This window comes from Procambarus clarkii, chromosome 16, assembly GCF_040958095.1.
Source record: "Procambarus clarkii isolate CNS0578487 chromosome 16, FALCON_Pclarkii_2.0, whole genome shotgun sequence".
Classification (NCBI taxonomy): Eukaryota; Metazoa; Arthropoda; class Malacostraca; order Decapoda; family Cambaridae; genus Procambarus; species Procambarus clarkii.
This window is the reverse complement of record NC_091165.1, coordinates 24,400,906-24,421,350: the sequence shown is the minus strand read 5'-3', so window position 1 is coordinate 24,421,350 and position 20,445 is coordinate 24,400,906. Positions and strand designations below refer to the sequence as shown.

Here is a 20,445-nt window from a genome sequence, read left to right as displayed (position 1 = left end):
CAATGCACACAGCAAATACGCACTTCCACTCAATCACTAGAAACCAAAATGCGCACACACACACACACTCTTACACTCATCCTTGATCTCTCGTACTCCTACCTCTAGTCCCCTGTACTCCCATGCTTACTCACTGTACACCTGCAGTGACTCCCATGCATCCACACTGGCTCACCCAGCATCATCAAACTTCAGCGAAACATCTACATAAGTACCCCTAATGCTTCATACAATGAGGTGTGAAATGTTATTCCCTAAGTTGTCATTTAAAAATGTCAAACATTCCCTTTTCAACAGATTCCTTGAACCTTACTCTCTACTGCTTCTCCTTCAATATTGCCAAACCATATCAGTAAACCTTTCACAATCTAACAATTTACTAATTGTTAGATTAGTAAATAGATTAGTAAATCTACACTACAGTAACATTAGTAACATACAGTACAGTATTACATTAGTAACACACTACAGTACGTCTGTCTATGACATTTTTGCAGTAGCATCTCTGACTGTCTACTTATACTGCTCCAATTCTTAATTTTCATATTCATGTCACATTAGCACCTCACATCCACAAATAAGGGTAGGCACTACCAGACCTTTACAAAAGTCTATAAATCAAGTCTACACTCCTTAATTATTTACCAGTAATAAAGTAATTACCTGAGGAATTGCCATGACATTGCCTGAGAAAATAAAAGAGCAGGCTATATAGCTACAGTACAAGCAGAGGTTCTTCAGAGAAATTTTCTTACAAAAAATAGTATGATGCCTGGACAAATAAAATGTTAATATGGAGCAAATCACAATGATTCTTCATTCTGTTAAGACACCATCTTTAAAACTTAAGAAAAAGGCCCCTGCCTGAACTACAGAGAAAACTCGACTGTAAACGTACTTAAACCATAATCCGACTCGCTTCAACCAGATACCAAAACTAGGCTAGCACTAATGCAATCAAGATAAGTACAGTAAAACATGCAAAACCTTAAATTTCAGGTAATCTGACCTTATCAGAGTCTCCATGCCACATGGCCACAACCTCGCCTCTAATGGCAGCAACAAAGTATGTGGGAATGAGTGTAAATGGTACCAAATACAGCAGAGCTGGCTGGGCCCCATTCAACAACCATAACGCAATGAATGTCACCACCAATCCTGTTCCATAACCTGTAAAAGAAAAAACATTTGTCATTACTCTTATGAAAATACAGTACTGTAAGTTGTTACCTTTAGACAATACCCAAGTGACAAATCTGCAAGACTGCTATATGAAGAGTATTAAGAAATATTAGAAACTAGTTGTTTAGAATGCAATACAGTATTCTGTAATATTTAATATGTTTATATATACTGTAGTGAAAATCCAGATACATTGATATATGCAACACAAAATAACACACACACACAGCTTTCCTGGTTGAGGCAAAAACAAATGGGCAGTGTCTTTCACTCTGAAGCACTTGTTAACCTAGCAGTAAATAGGTACCCAGGAGTTAGATAGCTGCTATGGCCTGCTTCCTGGGGATTTGTGCGTGTGTGTTGGAGAGAAATTTATGTAGTAGATATAATAGAGGAAAAATAGATTGGTTAGAAAGGCAGGGTCCAAGAGCTAAAAGCTAGATTCTGCAGGCACAAATAGTAAACACACACAAAAGCTTGACAGTGAAGGAAGAAGGGATGAGGGATGGCAGGCATGGTGTCGTGGTTAAGTCATTAAGAGTGTGTCACTGGCATGCTGGGCCGATGAGAAACCAGGCAAAACCTTCATCTAACCGTCAAAGATTTATGTGCTAGCTGTGGCTCAATGGTAGTTTGGTAGTAAGTGGGATGAGCAACCAGGCTGTTGTTTACCTCACATACAAGGAGACTGTAGGGATGCATAGCTCAAAGCACCTGGGAGTATCTAGCATATAAACCACAACCCTCACAGCAATGTTGCATTCCTACTCTTACTCCCTTCCCCCCCCCCCCCCCCAGGCAAAAACTAGTGATGCTTCCTTGTCCCAGACTTTTCTTCCCTTTCTTCCTTCCTAATTATCTGACTTCCTCCATCTCTCTCTCCTTTTTGCTTCTTTATCTCCATCTTTTTCACCCTTTTCCCCCGCCCACTCATTTTTTCTCAATAATCTATATATTATACATTTTGTCAGCTTCCCTATCTTTCCTCACTCTCTCTTGCCATCTTTGTTCTTCCTATTCCATCCTGGTAAGTGAAACCCTCTACTAACTTCATATTTCACACACATACATGGGCACATTGCTGTTCCATCACTATAAAAATCCATCACTAGTCTTAAACTCCTATTCATATTACACACTCAAGGTACAGTGTGACCATTATAGGTCACTCTAAATAAAAATTTCCTGATCTTCTCTGATGTAATTTTTACAACAACAAAAATCTCATCTCTCAAGATCTGACACACCTCTTACCCTACCCTAAGTTTGTACATATCGTGCTGACTTTCAAGAAAATTTTCCCCTTTTACTCAAAGTAATTGATTCAGATAAACAAAACTGATTGTGTTGGAAACAACATGAATCATGGCCTTCAGCATGCGGAGAGATACAAGACTAGCAAAGTGCATCACAAGTTCTTGGGACAATTTTTACAAGCACAAACATTTAACTTGAAACATTAAATTTTTGGCAGCAGCATGAGCACAGATAGAGGCCCTAAACTAAGTTCTACATACAATGTCTCGACCCAGATGCTCCTAACAAATAATGCACACGTAGATACATACATTCTCATTAACCCATTTCCTACATTCATGGGAGGGGAGGCATCAGCCCAGAGAAAAACATGAGCAATATAATAAAAGTACATATCTTTAGAGATAAATGGAGAGTTTTCTCTGAATAATCTTTATTCTCTTCTATGAGGCTATGGGTCCCTACAATTGCACCAGAGGTGGTTCCCCTATATAAAAGTACCTTCTATTTAAACAATAGTAAAAATTTAACAATATTGTAAGTCTTACTTCTTGATATCAAATGCTCCTCAAAAGCTTCCTTGAAAAGTCTTGGCATGCTATGAGTGCACATGCTACTAAGCTCGTAGATCCAATATTAACATCATATCACAAGTACAGTACAGTATAGTAATCACTGATGTAAAAGCCTTGTAAATATTAACTTTTGTCTTTTATTTTCACCCAAAAATGCACTACATAGAGAGCGGCTGTATGCTTGTCTGCCTGGGTGTGACAGCTGCCACACAACAAAAACCTGACCCCAAGACGGATAAAAAACAGTCTCATGGGGTCGTGGGGGCACTGTTGCATCTGTCGACTTTTCTTCTACTTCTATATATCAATTTACTTTTTTTATTTGCAAGTGATCTGGTTTTAGGAAAGCAAAATTTTATAGCTTTATCTGACCCATATTGTAAACAACACAAAAACTTTTTATTATAAATTACATAAGGTACACAAAATGCTGCTCAATAGTTTCTGAAGCAGTAAATATTTCCTGATGCAAAGGAAAATAGCATCTGAAAAAGAAAATTCAGTCCAAACATTGGTGCTTACTGTTATATAAATAATATTAAGACCAATGCTTTATTTTGAATGATCTTTTAACTGACCAACAACTTTCAACTTTATGCTTTCCACTTTCCACTTTTTATTACAGAGAAATGGCACAGAAGATTTCTGAATACCCTTGTAATAGACTGGCATTTTTGTTTAGGTTCTGTGAATCTTAAGAAATTACTGTGGAAAGATAAATGTCTAATGCATGACAAAAAAAAGTGGCAGAGAATGATGCATGGTAGCCATTTGTTAAATGACAAACTACTAGTAATGACCTTTGGGAATCCCATTTATGTTGGAAAAAATTGCCTGCAGACTTAAAAAATCTATTAAATTCATCACACCTGCTATTATGACATTGAACATAAGTGTACAAAATTGTCAATACGTACCTATTACATTCACAAGATAATAGAGACGACAGGGAGTTCCAACTTGGAGATCAAATGAGTGGACAAATGACACCAGAAGACCTGGGATGAGGATGTCACCAAAGCCAAGGAGGTTGTAGTTATCCATAATCTGACAGATGTTGGAAATCTCTACGTATGCAAAGTTTGGAACCTTGAGGACCATGGGAAGCTGTTCTTGACTTGCTCCACCCTTGGCAACTTCTACCATGATGCTCTTCCCATCCTGACGGTAATATAAAAGAGAGAGATACACTGTACTGAAATGTTCAGTACACAATTTTTCTACATATGCCCTTAAATTTTGGATGTTTAAATTACTACAAATCTCAATATCATGTGCATCAAATGTTAAATATCCTCACTACTTTAAAGGCTAAATAAAAAATTAAAATAAAAAGGGGCTTGAATGGTCATAACATTTTTAAATTTATGAATGAAGATGCTAAGTTTAAGTTTAAGAAGCTATCTTTAAGCTCAGTTATAGGTTTATACAATACAGTATTTAGCAAATAATTTTCAATTTAGTTTAATGTCAATGCTTAAGACTAGTAAATGTCATGCATCAGTAGTAGATAAGCCATTGCTTTATCATACATCAAAGAATGTTTACATTATCCCATGGAGCGTGTAAACAGGTTAATGATTCATTAGACAGCTGTTCTTCTTAACATATAATATAATCATCTCCTATGACAGGTGTCAACTTATTCCATTTAATCCTATATACTGTACTTTCATGATTTTTCTTCCTGTTTAACAAGCAGTTACAACAAAAAAGGAATGTTAATTCCAGTGAAATATCAAGAGTATTTTCAAATAAGCCTTGTAAATGCATGAAATAATTCACTTACCGACGTAATGTATGGGGTGATGAAGACGAAGAAGATATCATATATGACAAGACCACACAGTAAGATGGTGCAGATCTTGAGGCTTGGTAGCCGAACCAATCTAAGTACATTGATGCTGAAAAGAATAAATACTACTGATGCTGTAATTCATATTTTGAATTTGCAATTAAGTTATCTATAATCAACGAAAATATTAATAAAAGGGAACCAGGTTTCCATGATTACAGTATGGATATACAAACATAATTAACTTTAAAAGCTTTTTTTCAAGTTAATTAAGACCTAAGCAAATCAAGTCTAAATCAGTGCAATGTAAAGCTAATTTGCCTAAATCAGTGCAATGTAAAGCTATCATCGATTTATTCATTGCCTTTTCATATAATATTTTACTGTGTTCATGCTCAAGAACCACGTCTCTTTAAATATATCACGTTAGCTTACCAATCATTCTCAGTTGGAGTCTTTCTTTAATTATGCTGGTACCTTTTGTATATTGTTCAACATCTAGTAATCCACTTGTGATGAACCTTTTGTGCTTCCTCCTGGTAGCATCTTATTAGGGAATGGCCATAGCTCTGAGATCCTCCATCCACCAATTTTCTTTCGCACATTATTCCATTCTTCCCTTATAAAGATACTAGCCTTCTTTATTTCCCCCTTGAACAGCCTTCTCATTAAATGATTCTCATGCATTCTATTAATATGTCCATACCATCTCAGTGTATTGCACTTCACACTCCACCCTTCCACATTTCATTACCTTTTAACTCATACTACATCTCTCCTAAACTTGCTCATTTCTAAATCTATTCCACATACTCACAAAAGCTGCTTTTTTCAAGTCATTTCCACTGCTTGTTCTCTTAACTCTGCCCTTTCTCTTATCCAAGTTTCACTAGCCAAGGTTGGGAGTGGTATACTATCTCTCAAGCCTTTCTTAACCCTTCTACTAACATGTTTTCATTTCATTACACTAGTGAATCTTCTTTCCCAAATTAAATAATTTTGTATTGTTATAAACATTTTCCAGCTTGAATAAATTCTGTCCAGCCTATACATATGGCTTTCAAAGCATGCAGATATTTTCCTAACCTACACCTAACTTTCTGATTCCTAATATGCAGTATAAGAATACAGTATCTCAAATAATGTTTTGTGAGAGTTATGAAAAAAATGGTGTTGGCTTTTAGCTAACACCATCCAACTAAAACTCGGATTTAACTTCCCTATTTGAAAGAGAATGCAGGACATTTCAGTAGAACAGGTTCATATGTACAATAATTCAGTCTAAAATTATTTTAGCTTGGAAAAAAATCTTAGCCAAACTGCCTAAGAGCCAAAATGCTTGAGAAGAAATGAAGACTCACCTGAATGCAATTCCTAATATATCTTGAAGTATCCAAGCCCATGGCTCTTTTCTCATGATCACCCACACAATGGTCAGCCCATAAGCAAACATCAATAATAAGATCTGTCGCACCTCTAACGTTCCACGGACAACATAGATGTTGAAGTATGGTGTCCTGCATTTAAAAAAAAAAAACTTGATTTGAACCACTGTGCTATTCATTTATAGTATTATTCATTCATAATATTAGCAAGTAAGGACTGATGACTTCATTAGATAACCAAGCCTGAAAAATTCTTAAAAGAATTCTTTTATCTTTTATTATTAATTTTTTAATAATTTAAGATTTTTATTTTGTAGTTTGAAGTGAGCAAAGCTACAGTAATAGCTGCATCATAATTTGAATTTACAAGAACAGGTTAAAATTGCAAAGCTGAATTCAGGATAAACAAAATGACATGACACAGTAAGAACACAAACAGGAAGAGGCTCAATTTTAAAGAGTTAGTACCCCAAGAGAGTATCTTACATATAAACAAAAAGACACTTGCAAGTAATCAAAATAGTTAGATAAAATTCTGTGCCTTCCTCTTCTTATAAAAATGAAAATTAAAAGGCAAACAGAAGATTAACCTATATGGTGAGTACATGAAGCTTGCATTTTGCATTCTTTCCATTCTCTTTGATGTCCACTGTGAGAGAGCGGCTCTTGAGAACTATTCCATATGTACTCCTCCACTTTCACGATACAGTATTTGCTTATCTATAACCTCCCATTCTTCATTCTTTTAAATTCTTCTTACAATCCTATCATCCATCTGTTACTTTGTATTAAATATCTACTGAAATACAATAAAACATTTCTCACCTACCATACTTAATATGTTCATGTGTTAGTCTATTAAGTGAATAAGATATTGGCCAACTTGCAAGAAAAGCTTGAGACCTATTTTCAATCTAGGTTTTTATTTCTAAGAAAAAAGTAAAGGTTAAAATATTACAGGAAGGAACTTAGTGAAACGGAATGAAAAGAGGATAGAAATAAAATAAAGAACAAAGCCTCTCCCTTTTTCAATTAAATACATAGTTAACGTAGTACCTACTATGAATATGCAGAACAGCAAAAAAACAATATATAGCAACTCTGGCAGTTATACAAGATGAGGGGGTTAGACTAACAACTTACCTGCAAGTTCCACAAGGAATTCGCGAGACGAGAGGCTGCAAACAACAAAACACAGCTGCGCCTGATGCAATGCAGAACATGCCAATGATCACAAACACTGAAAAGAAAAAATGAATTATGCAAGAATCTTATGAAAACAAGAAATAAGGATTTGATTAAATATTTAAAGATCCTTACTGAGCAACTGGCTGCTTTCCTAAGACAAATTTTCTATTCAACCAGGGCAGTCCAAGCCTGTCTAAGTTTTTACATATAACCCCCATGCACTCTAATGAAGGTAAGGTATTGATTTTCTCATCGATATATGTTACATTAGTGTGATTTCTTTGTGTATCTGAAGCTGGAATGCATAGTTAATAAACTACTTTACCTACACCAGACTGCATGGAGGTAATACATAAAAACTTGGACTGGCTTCAGCAGAAGCCTCCAGACTTCTTGAGGATTCAGTGGAATCCCAGGTTGTATAACTTACCCCATGCCATGGTACAGAGGTAAGGTGCGCAGCTGTGAGTACCCTGATCACTGGTCGAGTCACCTCAGTGCTCCAATTTATTTTCTTATTGATATATACTGTATCATGTTAGTGTGATTTCTTAGTGAATGCAGGATTTGATATCTACCAGGAAAGAAGAAGAGATATTTGACAATCAGTATCTTCCTACTTTGGGTAAGAGCAACCATGTCCTTTTGGAAATGAAATAGGCAATACATTATACTTGAGAAGAAAATGAGAAAAGTGAATCAGTTTAAAAACTTGATTTCACCAGAGGAGACTATGAAGAGACTTTAGTGAATTTGATTAGACAGATTTGTTGTTAGACAAGGAAGTAAATGAGATGTATGGCAAATTACAAAACACTTATACCAAAACAGAGATGCAGAACTAGAAAGCAGGATGGGTTCAACACAAACTAGGAGAAAGCAAGAGAACAAAAGACAACAAATATTCAATCAATATAGGAAGTCCTAACACTAGAAATACCAGCAATACAAACTAACAAGAAATAATTACTGAGGCCTAGTAGGCCTAGAACTTCATTCACAATGACTGATGGCAAAGTCTAATGATATATATATCAGCCTGGATAGCTCCGGGGAGCCGAAGGGGCTCCCCCAGAAAAATAAAGGAAAAATGTAAAACAAAACCCAATCCATTCTATAAATTGATATAAAAGGCAAGTTGTATGTAAAGGATAAAATCCAGAGAGTAAAGATGGGGAACAAATTCAGAGATTGAAAAGGAAAAGTGTGAAACACTATACGAACATTTCCAAAGTGTTTATGCAAAATGAGGTTTTTAGAAAACTAGACAATATGGGGTTCAGAGCATAAGTACATAGAAGTACTGTACATATAAAGTACATAGAAGTATCTAGACAAGATAGAAAAACTGGTCAAGGAGCCAGGAAGAAACAAAGCAGTTGGTCCAGATGGAGTCTCACTTTGAGTTCTGATGGAAAATGCACCCAAGCCGAGAATTCCACTACAATTAATTTTTCAGGCATCTTTTACATACAGGGAGTCTGGCAGACGCATGAAAAAGGCAAAAATTGTTCCCATCTTCAAATACAGTATGGTGTCAGAGAAAGCCCTCTAAATTATTGACCTATATCACTGACAAATGTGTGAGTTAAATCACTTAAAATAATTAGAAACAAATAGGTAGAACACCTGGAAAGAAATGACGTAACAAACAGATGGAATGGCTTTAGAACAGAATGCTCCCATGTAGCAAAATTAACTTAACATTTACGACAGAGCTACAGAAATATTATAGGAAAAAGGTGGTTGGGTTGACAACATTTATCTGGACCTGAAAAAGGCTTTTGACAAAGTCCCAAGAGGATGTTCTGGAAGTTAGAACATGCTGGAAGGGTGAAAGGCAGACCTCTGATATGGATGAAAACTTTTCTAACTGGCAGAAAAATGAGGGAAGTTATTAGAGGCAATGTATTAGACTGAAGAAATGTTATTAGCAGAGTACAACAAGGTTCAGTACCAGACCAAGAAATGTTCATTGTCTATAAATGATCCACCAGAGAAAATACTGTGCATAGATATAATAATGTCTTTGCTCATGTTGCTAAGCTACTAAGGCTACGACTTAAATAGCTGTCATGCCCTTTAAGATGACCTGGAAAAGATAAATGATGGAGCAACACATGATATGGAATTCAATGTGAATAAATGCCACATTATGGAATGTGAATCAGAAGAATCCGGACACACAACCTACAAATTATATGAAATGATATTAAAGAACTTGGACAATGAAGGAAATCTAGTGGTAGTTCTGAATAGTAAACTGCCACCATAGGACCACTTAAAAGGCCATTATGTGAGGAGCCTTTCAAACTTCAGAAGTGTTTTTAAATATATGGATGGTGAAATACTCAAAAAATTGTTCATGACATTTGTAAGCTGAAAATTGGAATATGTAGCAGTTGTATGGTGCCCATATTTCAAGATCATCATCATTAACTGGATAGGGTCCAAAGACATGCTATTAAACGGCTTCCAGGACTGAAAAACAAGAACTACACAGAGAGATTAGAAATGTTAAATATACTATACTGAGGCTAGAAGATACTGTAGAAGGAAGAGGCGATATTATCACTACTGTATATACCAAATAGTATCAGAAATAAAAAATATATAAGGAGGAAATTTTTTAATCTGCACCTTAAAGAACAAGATGCCAAAGTTTCAATCTTAGGAAACAAAAGTGCCAAAATACATACAAAAGTTTATCTTTTGTGAACAGAGTTGTAGAAGGTTGGAACAAATGAAACGGCAGTGGATGCCAAAACTATCAGTAGTTTCAAAGTGGCATATGACAAAGATTATTGGGAAGACAGGATACCATGAGCGTAGCTCCCATCCTGTAACTTCACTTAGGTAATTACACATACATACACTCGCACACACAAGTCACCTTGAAGACTTACCCAGAATATGGTAAAAGAAGTAGAGACTGAGCAGCATGGTACACATCAGCACCACAAACCCAAGGATGCTCTTAGCTGATAGGTTCATGGAAGTCTCTTCGTGCGGTAGGACAGGCTCATGGTAAGCCTCTTGATTATCTTCACCATCATGGCCACACTGCTCACTCATATATCTCAAGGATTAGAGATGGATATTATTGAAATGAATATTAGGGTCATTAAAGAGGAGGTTTATTTGTGGATGTACTTTCGAAAGGATTGGGAGGTGTGCATTTTTGTGGGTGAAAATGCTCTTTTTGAATTAATGGGGTAGCAAACAGGTTGCATATTTTTAGATGTTTAGATAATTGAAAAGTAGATACAACAAAGATCAAGGACTATCCATAGCAGCTGACCTACAGCAAAGACATCTCAGAAGCAAAAATAAATATTACCAGAGGGCCAGATAGCTGAGTGGACAGCACTTTGGATTTGTAGTCCTGAGGCTCTGGGTTCGATCCCCGGAGAAGGCGGAATCAAATGGGCAGTTTCTTTCACCCTGATGCCCCTATTCACCTAGCAGTAAATTAGGTACCTGGGAGTTAGACAGATGCTACGGGCTGCTTCCTGGGGATGTGTAACAAAAAGGAGACCGGGTCGAGGACCGGGCTGCAGGGGACGTTAAACCCCGAAATAAATTTAATCTGTACAATAGAACCCCCATTATTCGGATTACCTCTTTCCAGATTTTCCAATTGACCTGACATAAAAATATTCAATTACCCATCCCTATTGACCAGATGGATATCTCATTAACCTCAAAATTTGCACCTAAAATAAGGTACATTCCTGGTGCTCATAAAACAAAAATTTAAACAAATATTTTTTCTTTTGGTATTGTATAACATTGTACAGCACACTGATCAGGGGAAAATACTTATTTCAGTTGCCTAGGGGCTGGAGCACCAGGGGCTGGAGCACCAGGGGCTGGAGCACCAGGGGCTGGAGCACCAGGCTCAATCCCAAATTTTTGACATAAGAGTTAGGATGCTGCATAGGAATTTATGTTCCCATTTATTATTGTTACTTTCTGTTTTTTTCTGGAATGAAAATGGAACTATATGTATATACAGTGCTTATATGCACATCCTGTATTTATATAAATGTTTATATGGTACCTAAGTCTTACAATTGCACATAACACATTTTACATGCAAATGCATACATAGGTATCACTGATTTGTGGTTTTTATAAGTTCTAGATAGTGAAACAAGGTGAAAAGGCAACATCACATTATTCCTATTGCACCATATTCTTATGTCAGTATAAACAGGAGCTGCCTTGTATGGACCAGTAGGCCTTCTGCAGTTTCAGGTATTCTTATGTTAGGAATACATAGGACTTACCTCACATGGACCAATGGAACCTTAGGGAAACTGCATGTTCCTATGTTATCATATTTCCAGCAGAATTGAATATTGTTGCAACAAGTAATCCCCAAATGGCAACTAGAAGTGTACCTAACATCAGTGTAGCATTGTCAGTCACCACCCACATGCTCACTCCTCAGTCTCTCTTCCCTTGCTATCCGTGCAATGTAATGAGTAGTGGCGGCCACCCACCAACCTTCCACACCCACCATGATCCTACCCCTCCATTATTTTGACAATCATGATCACAAATTTATTATAAATGAAAACACAGTTTTCTAATTCATGGAGCAATAAATAAATAAATAAATAAGAATTTGCACTATGCTTAATATGTGAGGGAGTGTGGTTGGCAGTTTAAAATTTTGTCTGCTACATAACTTTTGCTCATTTTCATTGCTATGTAAATTCAGCCATGCTTCAATAAAGTGGAAAAGTTGAGAAATATAATCTTAATTAAAGCAAGAATCTATAAAGAAAACCTGGAAAATGTTACATGTTAAAATGCCTGAAGCATATTAACATTGCTAGTTACAACATGGATCAGGATGCATCTGCTGTCTAAGCTGAAGAAAAGACTGACACAGAATCTGAGCTGTTTAATAGAGCAAACTCAAATTGAAACCAAGAGAAGAGTTCCTGGCAGTGGAAAACAACTTGGCCAAATTCGGCAAACAAACCTTAAAACTGACGAGATCTTGCACAAAGTAGAGAACTACGGTGCTGCACAAAAGCCATGTCCTACAATAAAATAGGAGTATATTGTGTGGAGTCCGGGTGACAGAATCAAGTGTGCCTGCAGACAAAATAACACCCAGGACAGAAGCAACTTCCATCCAATCAAGAACCTGGGACCTGCAGAGCAGTATCTAATTCCACATAGAGAACAAGAGATTCCCTACCAGCTAAGGAGAATAAGAAGCCTGTTGCCAGAGCTAGGAAATGCAAGCACTGTATTAACCAACCTCAGTGAGAGCTCGTTTATTTTCCATGCATTGGTCCCGTCCCACAACAGGAATAACAAGAAATTCCCTAGGGACTTCGACACAAGAAAACAGGATTGAGGAAACCTGTGAAGAAGTGTAAAATGTCAGCACCCTTCATAGGCAACACAAATTGAGCACACTGTGCAAAGCAAATGAGTCCCTTAAACCAAGTCCCTTAAACCAAGTTTGGGTAAAACATTTAACCAAGTGAAGAAGCAAGCACCAACAGGCCTTGTCAACAAAACCCACAAGGAATCATAGGTAATCCAGGCCCCCTGCCTTCTAGCTTAATGTATCTGATCAAGCAGCATCCTATAACAGAGAAAAACTGAGGAGCTTGGTCTTGGGTGAGAATCCCATCCCAGGCCAATGTTACTCAAAGGAAGCCCCTAACTTCCTGCAGCAACAGTGGTGGTGATGGTGTTGTGGTCAAGGTGATGAAATGTTTGTGGTGAAGGGGTTAATTGGTGCCAAGAATTGGAAGAGTAGAGAGAAATTGGGAAAAAGAAGAGGATGGGAGGGTAGGGAGAGGAAGAGTATGGATAAGTTTGTACAAGGGTGAGGATGATAAGATGCTAGGTTGCCACTGAAAATAGTTTTATACAACACTAAGTAAAATATTTATGAATTTTGAAGCAATTCTGTAATCAGATTCTGAGACAATGACCAAATGCTGACTGGTGACTGGATCATTGGTGACTATGGTGAGCCCACAGGCACACCATAGCCCGTGCTGCTTGGAACTTTTGTTCAGAGTGGTTGAATCTAAAACAACAACATCGCTGTCATCACAACATCGCTCCCATGATGTGTGGTTTGGTTATCAATAATAATTGGGATTTTACTTGCACTAGCATACATAAGTCCTGAAAGTTTCATGCCAATACGCAAAGACGTTTTCTAGATATCATATGGCCACGCAACTTTTGGAACCAAACAACATTGGTGACAGACCAAAAAATAGATATTTTTATCAAATAATACATAAACATAAAATAACAAATGGTATATAATGTAACGGGGAAACTTCTCAAATAAATTAAAACTCAAAATCTTGAAAGACTTACAACTTGTGGCGTATTTTCCCAGACCAGAAAGCACCAACACTAACAGAGAAGACAGCCAAGAACCAAATAACGACAAGACTCAAGGGCAGTGGGGAATCCTCTGGGGAATACAGGCCAACAGTCACTTTTTCTCCACCTTCCTGCAGAGCAAAGTTAAGAAATATAAATAACATTGCAATGACTTATTAGCAACACTTTATTACCTGGCTTCAGTTTCATAGGCTATCTAAACAATATTATTTTAAATAATATTGAATGTTAGCTCACATTCAATATTACATTATTAAATAAATAATGTGAGCTACAGCCTCACATTTGTTGGGTCCAGGGTTTGAGACCCATACAGCCCAGGTGAATGGAATATTATGTTATTAAGTATAACATTATATTGTTTTTATTATCCCAATAGGTCATCAAAGTTTCAAGTGAATATCTGTATATATATTAAGTTTCTATTAATGCATAAGGCAGGAAATTATGTTTACTTAGAGAGCAGACATGTATACAACCTCTGCACCAATGAGTAGACAGACTGTTTAATCACACATGCAATGAATATAGTTTAAGTAAAAATACAAAGCTATTGGCATGTGTTTGAATAATTAAAATACTGTATACCTAATTTTACACTTGCACAGGTGGTCTTATGATTTTAACAAAAGACAAACCTAACAAGTAGTTTCTGTCCAGTAAATCCTGGGAGATACTGTACATCCTTCCTCCCCATCTAAGATGCAGCAGTATGGAAGTATTTCATCTCTAGACATTTTTGTTGCACATTTTTTTTTATATAGTGTGCAAGGTGGGATACTTAGCAGTGCCCAGGTTGACCCAGGCACCTGGGCACTGTCTGCCTGTCTGTCTGTCTGTCTGCCTGTCTGTGTCCTTTTTCTGTCCCCTCTTCCTGTTTCTGTCTGTCTCTTCCCCTTCCTCTCCTTCACTTCTTCCTCCCTCATCCATACTTTCTTCAATAATATCACTAATCTATAACAGTGCAAGAAAACTTCAACAACACACAATCCATTAAGTCTAAAGGAAAACATATAAAAGTTTTTTGGGGTTAAAGGGCAAGTATTATGATTATAATTTTGTTGATTTTAGCATAATAGCACATAGTTTCCAATATTACAAAATAATAATAATAATAATAATAATAATTCAGAGTCGAGTCATATAGCACAGTCATCAATCTACTGTACTGGAAAATGTTCATGGGCGTGACATTGGCATAGTATAACCTAGCAGTTTTCATTGACACCAATCCTAACCCACTTATGGTGGGCATGTACCCAATAGCAATTACTGGGAAAAATTGGGTGATGCTAGTCTGCATCTAACCCTTGACAGACAGACATTTCCATGTAAATACATACAACTAAAATTTACTGAGCTTGGGAAAAAATAGATCCCTAAATAGCCATCTCATTGACAGCCCTGATATTGCACACAAAACTGAGTATCATCAATGTTGACTTTGCAATACAGTACATACATTGTACTATAAAAACAAAAATGGTATTTTTCAAGCATTGAAAAATCCAAAACAGTCAGGACCAACCTAACTGAGAATTTATAATATTTTTGTATTTATTTTAGATACCTTTTACCCCGCATACTACAATAACATATGCATCACTTTTTATGTTACATTATTTACTCAGTTGGTTTGCTTAGGCTAATTAACAGGATTTACTAGTAAAATAATATATATAAAGAAATGTTAGATAGCAGTAATGCATTATTCAATTATTTTCCAACAAAATTACACAAAGTATGTATGCAAGGCAAAATGATGAGGGAAGTTTTCTTTAAAATTAAATTTGCTATAGCATTGTAAGTGAAATATAATTGTACTGTATCTTAAAACATGAGCTACCATAAACAATGCTGAACAACAATCTCTTTTGAGAAGCCCTAATCAGATAAAAAAAAATTAACTAAAAACTTGTTCGGACGGCTTGTAGTTTTTATTAGGTTTTAATAGTTTTTGATTTTCGGTGTTTTGACATTTGAATTATTTGGATTTTCAATGATGAACTGTATCTGTGCTAACAATATAACTTAATTTATTATACTGTATACCTTTTTCAACTATTTAACTTACCATGATTTTGACATAACTTGAGTTCTGAATGAAGGCAAGAGTGAAGTTGTAGTTTGTGTCATTTTGTTTTGGAGCTTGTAGTTTTTCCTTCACAATTAAGGTACCAGCACCTCCCAAGCTCTGTAATATTATTAGCAGAAATAATTAAACCTATATACAGTACATACAAACTACTTCCATTTCTCTTTCCATTCCTTTTAAGTAGAAAATAACATGCTTAATTAACAATCCCTATTACTGGCTTGTTCATAACAGATCAAAACCTGCTGTACTTGTTGTATAAGGGATATTATTATTTAGATGAACTAGATACTGTAATTAATTAGGTACAGTACAGTATTTATATAACCAAAGCATCTTGCCAGTTAAATGTAACAAGAAATTCCTTAATGTAATTATGAGAAAAGCTTTTGTTTAAAATACTGTATAAATGCTGTACTCTCACAGTGATAATATAGTATAGTGGAGACTTACAAGTTTTTATAGTTTTGGGAAAAAATGCTCAATATTTGATGTTCTTTTTATCTTTACCACAAACTACAAATAAATTTTAATTTGATATAAATATCATTGTTTTCTTAAATTACACTGCACCACAAACTCATGGTATTTCATGGTAACCTACATCTACATCCGTCTCTTTTACCTGAACTCGGCTGGCTCTCTCCAAAGCTGAACAATTATTTTCTGAAGAGACAAAGATGTATCTATTTTCAATGCTTGTTGGTGGGAGTTCTGTCTCATCACACACATCCCACTCCAGGGCATCAGATACAGGTAAGTATAGCTGAAAAACACAAATGAGGAATGTGAAATCTTTACAAACAAATTAAAAACTTATATAGTATATTCTGATATTTCTTTATCATGACACTTAATGGTTGGTTATATCTATCTAAAACCCTTATTCCCACCTGGGAGCTCATTTAGGGGGTGGAAACAGTTTCTCCAGGAGACTATCACCACATTAACCTACCTATCTCCCTCCCTCCATCCTATTCCCCCTCTCTCTCCCTCACCCCCCTCCCCCTCTCTAGCACCCCCTAACCAATGCCACCCTTTCTTCCATGTACTGTTCAACTCTTCCCTTCCCAGATACTGGTCATCTGCCATATATTCCATCATTACAGGCACTTCTTATTATGAGTCTCAAACATTCTATTAACATGTCTGTACTGTATCACTTAAGTATACTGCATTAATCCATTCCACCCCTTCACATTTCATTTCCTTATACTTCCTCACTGATAAACCCATGAAACATATTTATACCAGTTTCTTTTCTAACAAAAATTCATTTCCATTGCTTGTATGATTGATCCCTGCCACTTCAAATACCCATAAATCCATTTTAATCTAACACTGCCCCTTAAGTATTTAAAACTTATTACAGTACCTCTCTCTCCCCATTTTATCTTACACTACAAATCCCACTGCCTTGTGATTCTAAGAAGCTACAAAACCAATATCTCATTTGTTTCTCACAGAACACAGCCGTATCCTTATACAAACATTTCAGTAACAATTTAACCCCAATATAATACACATCCACTCCAGGTGTTGTTGACTTGACCCATACATATTACTAAAATAACCTCTATATAACTATCTACGGGCTCACCATAGCCCGTGTTACTTGGAACTTTTTGTTCCAGGTAGTGAATCTTTAACAACAACCTCTATATATAATAACCACTTTACTGAACCATGCAGAGTACTTTTCTTTCCTCCCTTTTCACAAACTTACAATTACAAACAATCTACAATTTTCACTTTCTCATCCCTAACATATGCATACCCATTTTACATTCACATTCTTAAAATTATTTCCCCTTACATCATCTAAAAAGGAAGCATTTGACAGGAAACAAACCCCACATATCCCAAAAAAAATTCCTATGGCTATTTACACTTGGTACACCCCCATTACCAACAACAACTCTGCATTCATTCCCAATCCCAACATTCATATTCCCCAGCACAGTAACTTTCCTACAATCTACAACCTTCTCAATATAACCAATTGATTGCAGAGCACCTCCAATCATTCTTAATTTTAACAATCTCCTTACACTTTAGGGTACATGGACTTAAAACTACAACTCAATCTAAATTACTCCTAGTCAAACATATTCATTGATTAACAAACACACTACTTCCCATACTCCCTCACACTTTTTGATATGAATGAAACTACTACATTACCTCCAAACACTTTTGATAATTATATTTTTCACAACTCTCCCATTTACCCTACCCAGTAAGATGTGCCACACTCATGCCTAACACACCTGACTTTCAATTTATTAAACTGACTTTCAACTATTCTTTCTTGTCGTTATGTCATTCACGATAAATGTGCTCAAACAGTTTCTCATCCATTTTCTCCATAAGTTATCTCCACCGATACAATAAATCAAGGACTTCATTACAGAAATAAATACATTTTTGTCAATGAAATAAATTTTATATTATGATTTTCATTACTATATTTGTTATATTTTATATACAATAATATTTTAATAATGATACATTAAATATTGACATTAAAAATAAAATCCCAAAAATTCAAGGTACATATCATCAAGACTTAATCATCTATTACACAGTGTCATGCATAAACACTTCTACTCATTAACTATGCTACAGTATATAAATTTTATCATTATATGAGATAAACAACATTCTCTATTTTCTGTTTAGTTGTCTTATATGAGGCTTTACAGAGTACTGTATACCTGTATATATACTGTACCTGTAGCTCTATTAAATGGTCTGCACAATAAGTCTATCTTATCTTATTCAATTCATTATTATTCCCAAATGAATACAAAAATTTTTAATTAAATATTAATGACTTACAGCAGAGTCTTCATTTCCAGCTAGATGGCTAATAGTCCTGTAGAAGATTATGCAGTATTTCTCAGAGTGATCACTGGTAGCATTTGAGCGGCTCTTAAGGATCCCAGAAACAGGATAGTCAATCTTACCCTGTGTAATGTGGAAAAGTCTATTGAATCAATACTCAAAATAAAAATAACAATGTGCAAGGAATGGAAGAATCTTCTTGTACAGTACTTATTTCTACAAAATCATATATTGATACGTCAAAGCACTTGCAGTCAAATTTGTCAAACCTACAAATAAAACCTACTCTCATTTTGGTGTTTGTTTACATCTTTAACCAAGAAGTATTATAAAGAGGAGCATGAATTAGCATAGAAACAAATTACACAATCAATGATATCATCAATACTTTGTGCAAAGCAGATACACAATGTTAATTATAGAAATATAAACTTAGGGCTGGGAGATGTGGAAATACAGAATAACAAAGCTAAACTAATACAGTATTAGGAAATGCTTGATAATACGATATTACTTCACACGATAATTTTTGGAAGTAGATAAACATCATGATATTATATCTAATGACACTACTTACCATGACAATGTGTAAGTAGTTTTTGTGTAGTAAATTCATTATGTTTCAATGTAGCTTATCATATTTATTTCAGATGGTGACTAACCCCACAACAGTTGCCTTACAGATTATATATCCAAATGCTGAATATAATTAAAATAATTATAAAATCTGCCCGAAACGCTTTGCGTAATAGTGGCTTTAGGCATTGTATATACTAGCTCTATCTATAAATCTATAAATTTTTGTAAAACCTCTTATACATATGTACTTTACCTGAATAAACATTGATTATTATTATTATTATTATTATTATTATTATTAAAAGAAACTATCCATAGTCTTTGTACACACATTATTTAGTTATCCATTTTCATTTACGTTATTAGTACTCACCACACTATTAATACATATGGTTATAACTTTTAGCATTAAATATTTTTTAATATAAATATATATATATATTTTATGTCCCTTAAAATTGATATTAAGACATGAACTTAAGGCAGAAGCATCACGACAGTTGCCAAGGTCAAAAATAAATGTTTCACACTTGGCAAAGTGAGCTCAACCAGAGTGCATGAGAAGTGTGTGGTGTCTAGAGCTCACACTAGTGCCACATATTAACCAGCCACGTTAAAAGAGGTCAGTACTAGTGGGTCAATAATCACTACTCTTCTGACTCACTTTTAGTCATCACAGAGCGCATAACTTATTATGCAAATTCATGCCTAATCCTCAGTCATAGCAAGGTATTGTTCAGTATTTATAGTAAAACTGGTTAAGAGGTGATATATGTGGTAGAGACTTCTCACCTGAGCCAGACAGTGGGTTACAAGTGTTGATAAAAGCGAGGCAACAGAAGCCAGCAGCAGCCTCCTCGTCATGACTGTTGTTGTTGTCACTCAGCGTCCGGTTCCCTCCACACACCACCCTCTCTCTCACACTTACTACACGCACTCTTTTATGGTAACTATCTAAGCATCTTCATATATTACACAACAACAGACAAATTACACGAACTGTATATCTAATTAATTATTACATACGATAAGCTTCTTATTAAGGTTCATAAGGCAGCTAAACCGAACAAAGCTGACCAGCTGATTTTTTCACAGAAAACGACTCCTACTTTGACTCTTTGAGGGGAAACAATAGAATGAATT

The 20,445-nt window shown here is 35.6% G+C and overlaps 1 protein-coding gene across 6 annotated transcripts in view; it reads right to left on the bottom strand.

The window, feature by feature from the left end:
* LOC138365187 (signal peptide peptidase-like 2B) overlaps positions 1-20,305 on the bottom strand; it is a 36,199-nt gene extending 15,894 nt beyond the window's left edge. For 3 of the 6 annotated variants that reach the window (XM_069325313.1, XM_069325314.1, XM_069325311.1), the window contains exons 1-11: positions 20,095-20,229; positions 18,718-18,846; positions 16,502-16,642; positions 15,856-15,975; positions 13,752-13,891; positions 10,289-10,461; positions 7,338-7,434; positions 6,171-6,326; positions 4,804-4,918; positions 3,932-4,175; positions 1,010-1,170 (exon numbers count right to left, since the gene is read on the bottom strand). In XM_069325313.1, the coding sequence (XP_069181414.1) occupies positions 1,010-1,170; positions 3,932-4,175; positions 4,804-4,918; positions 6,171-6,326; positions 7,338-7,434; positions 10,289-10,461; positions 13,752-13,891; positions 15,856-15,975; positions 16,502-16,642; positions 18,718-18,846; positions 20,095-20,166 (1,548 nt within the window). In that variant the 5' untranslated portion in view covers positions 20,167-20,229. Of the gene's footprint in view, positions 1-1,009; positions 1,171-3,931; positions 4,176-4,803; positions 4,919-6,170; positions 6,327-7,337; positions 7,435-10,288; positions 10,462-13,751; positions 13,892-15,855; positions 15,976-16,501; positions 16,643-18,717; positions 18,847-20,094 lie in introns of all 6 variants that reach the window. The other 3 variants (XR_011228728.1, XM_069325312.1, XM_069325310.1) reach the window with 2 other exon arrangements.
* Positions 20,306-20,445: the final 140 nt, after the last annotated feature.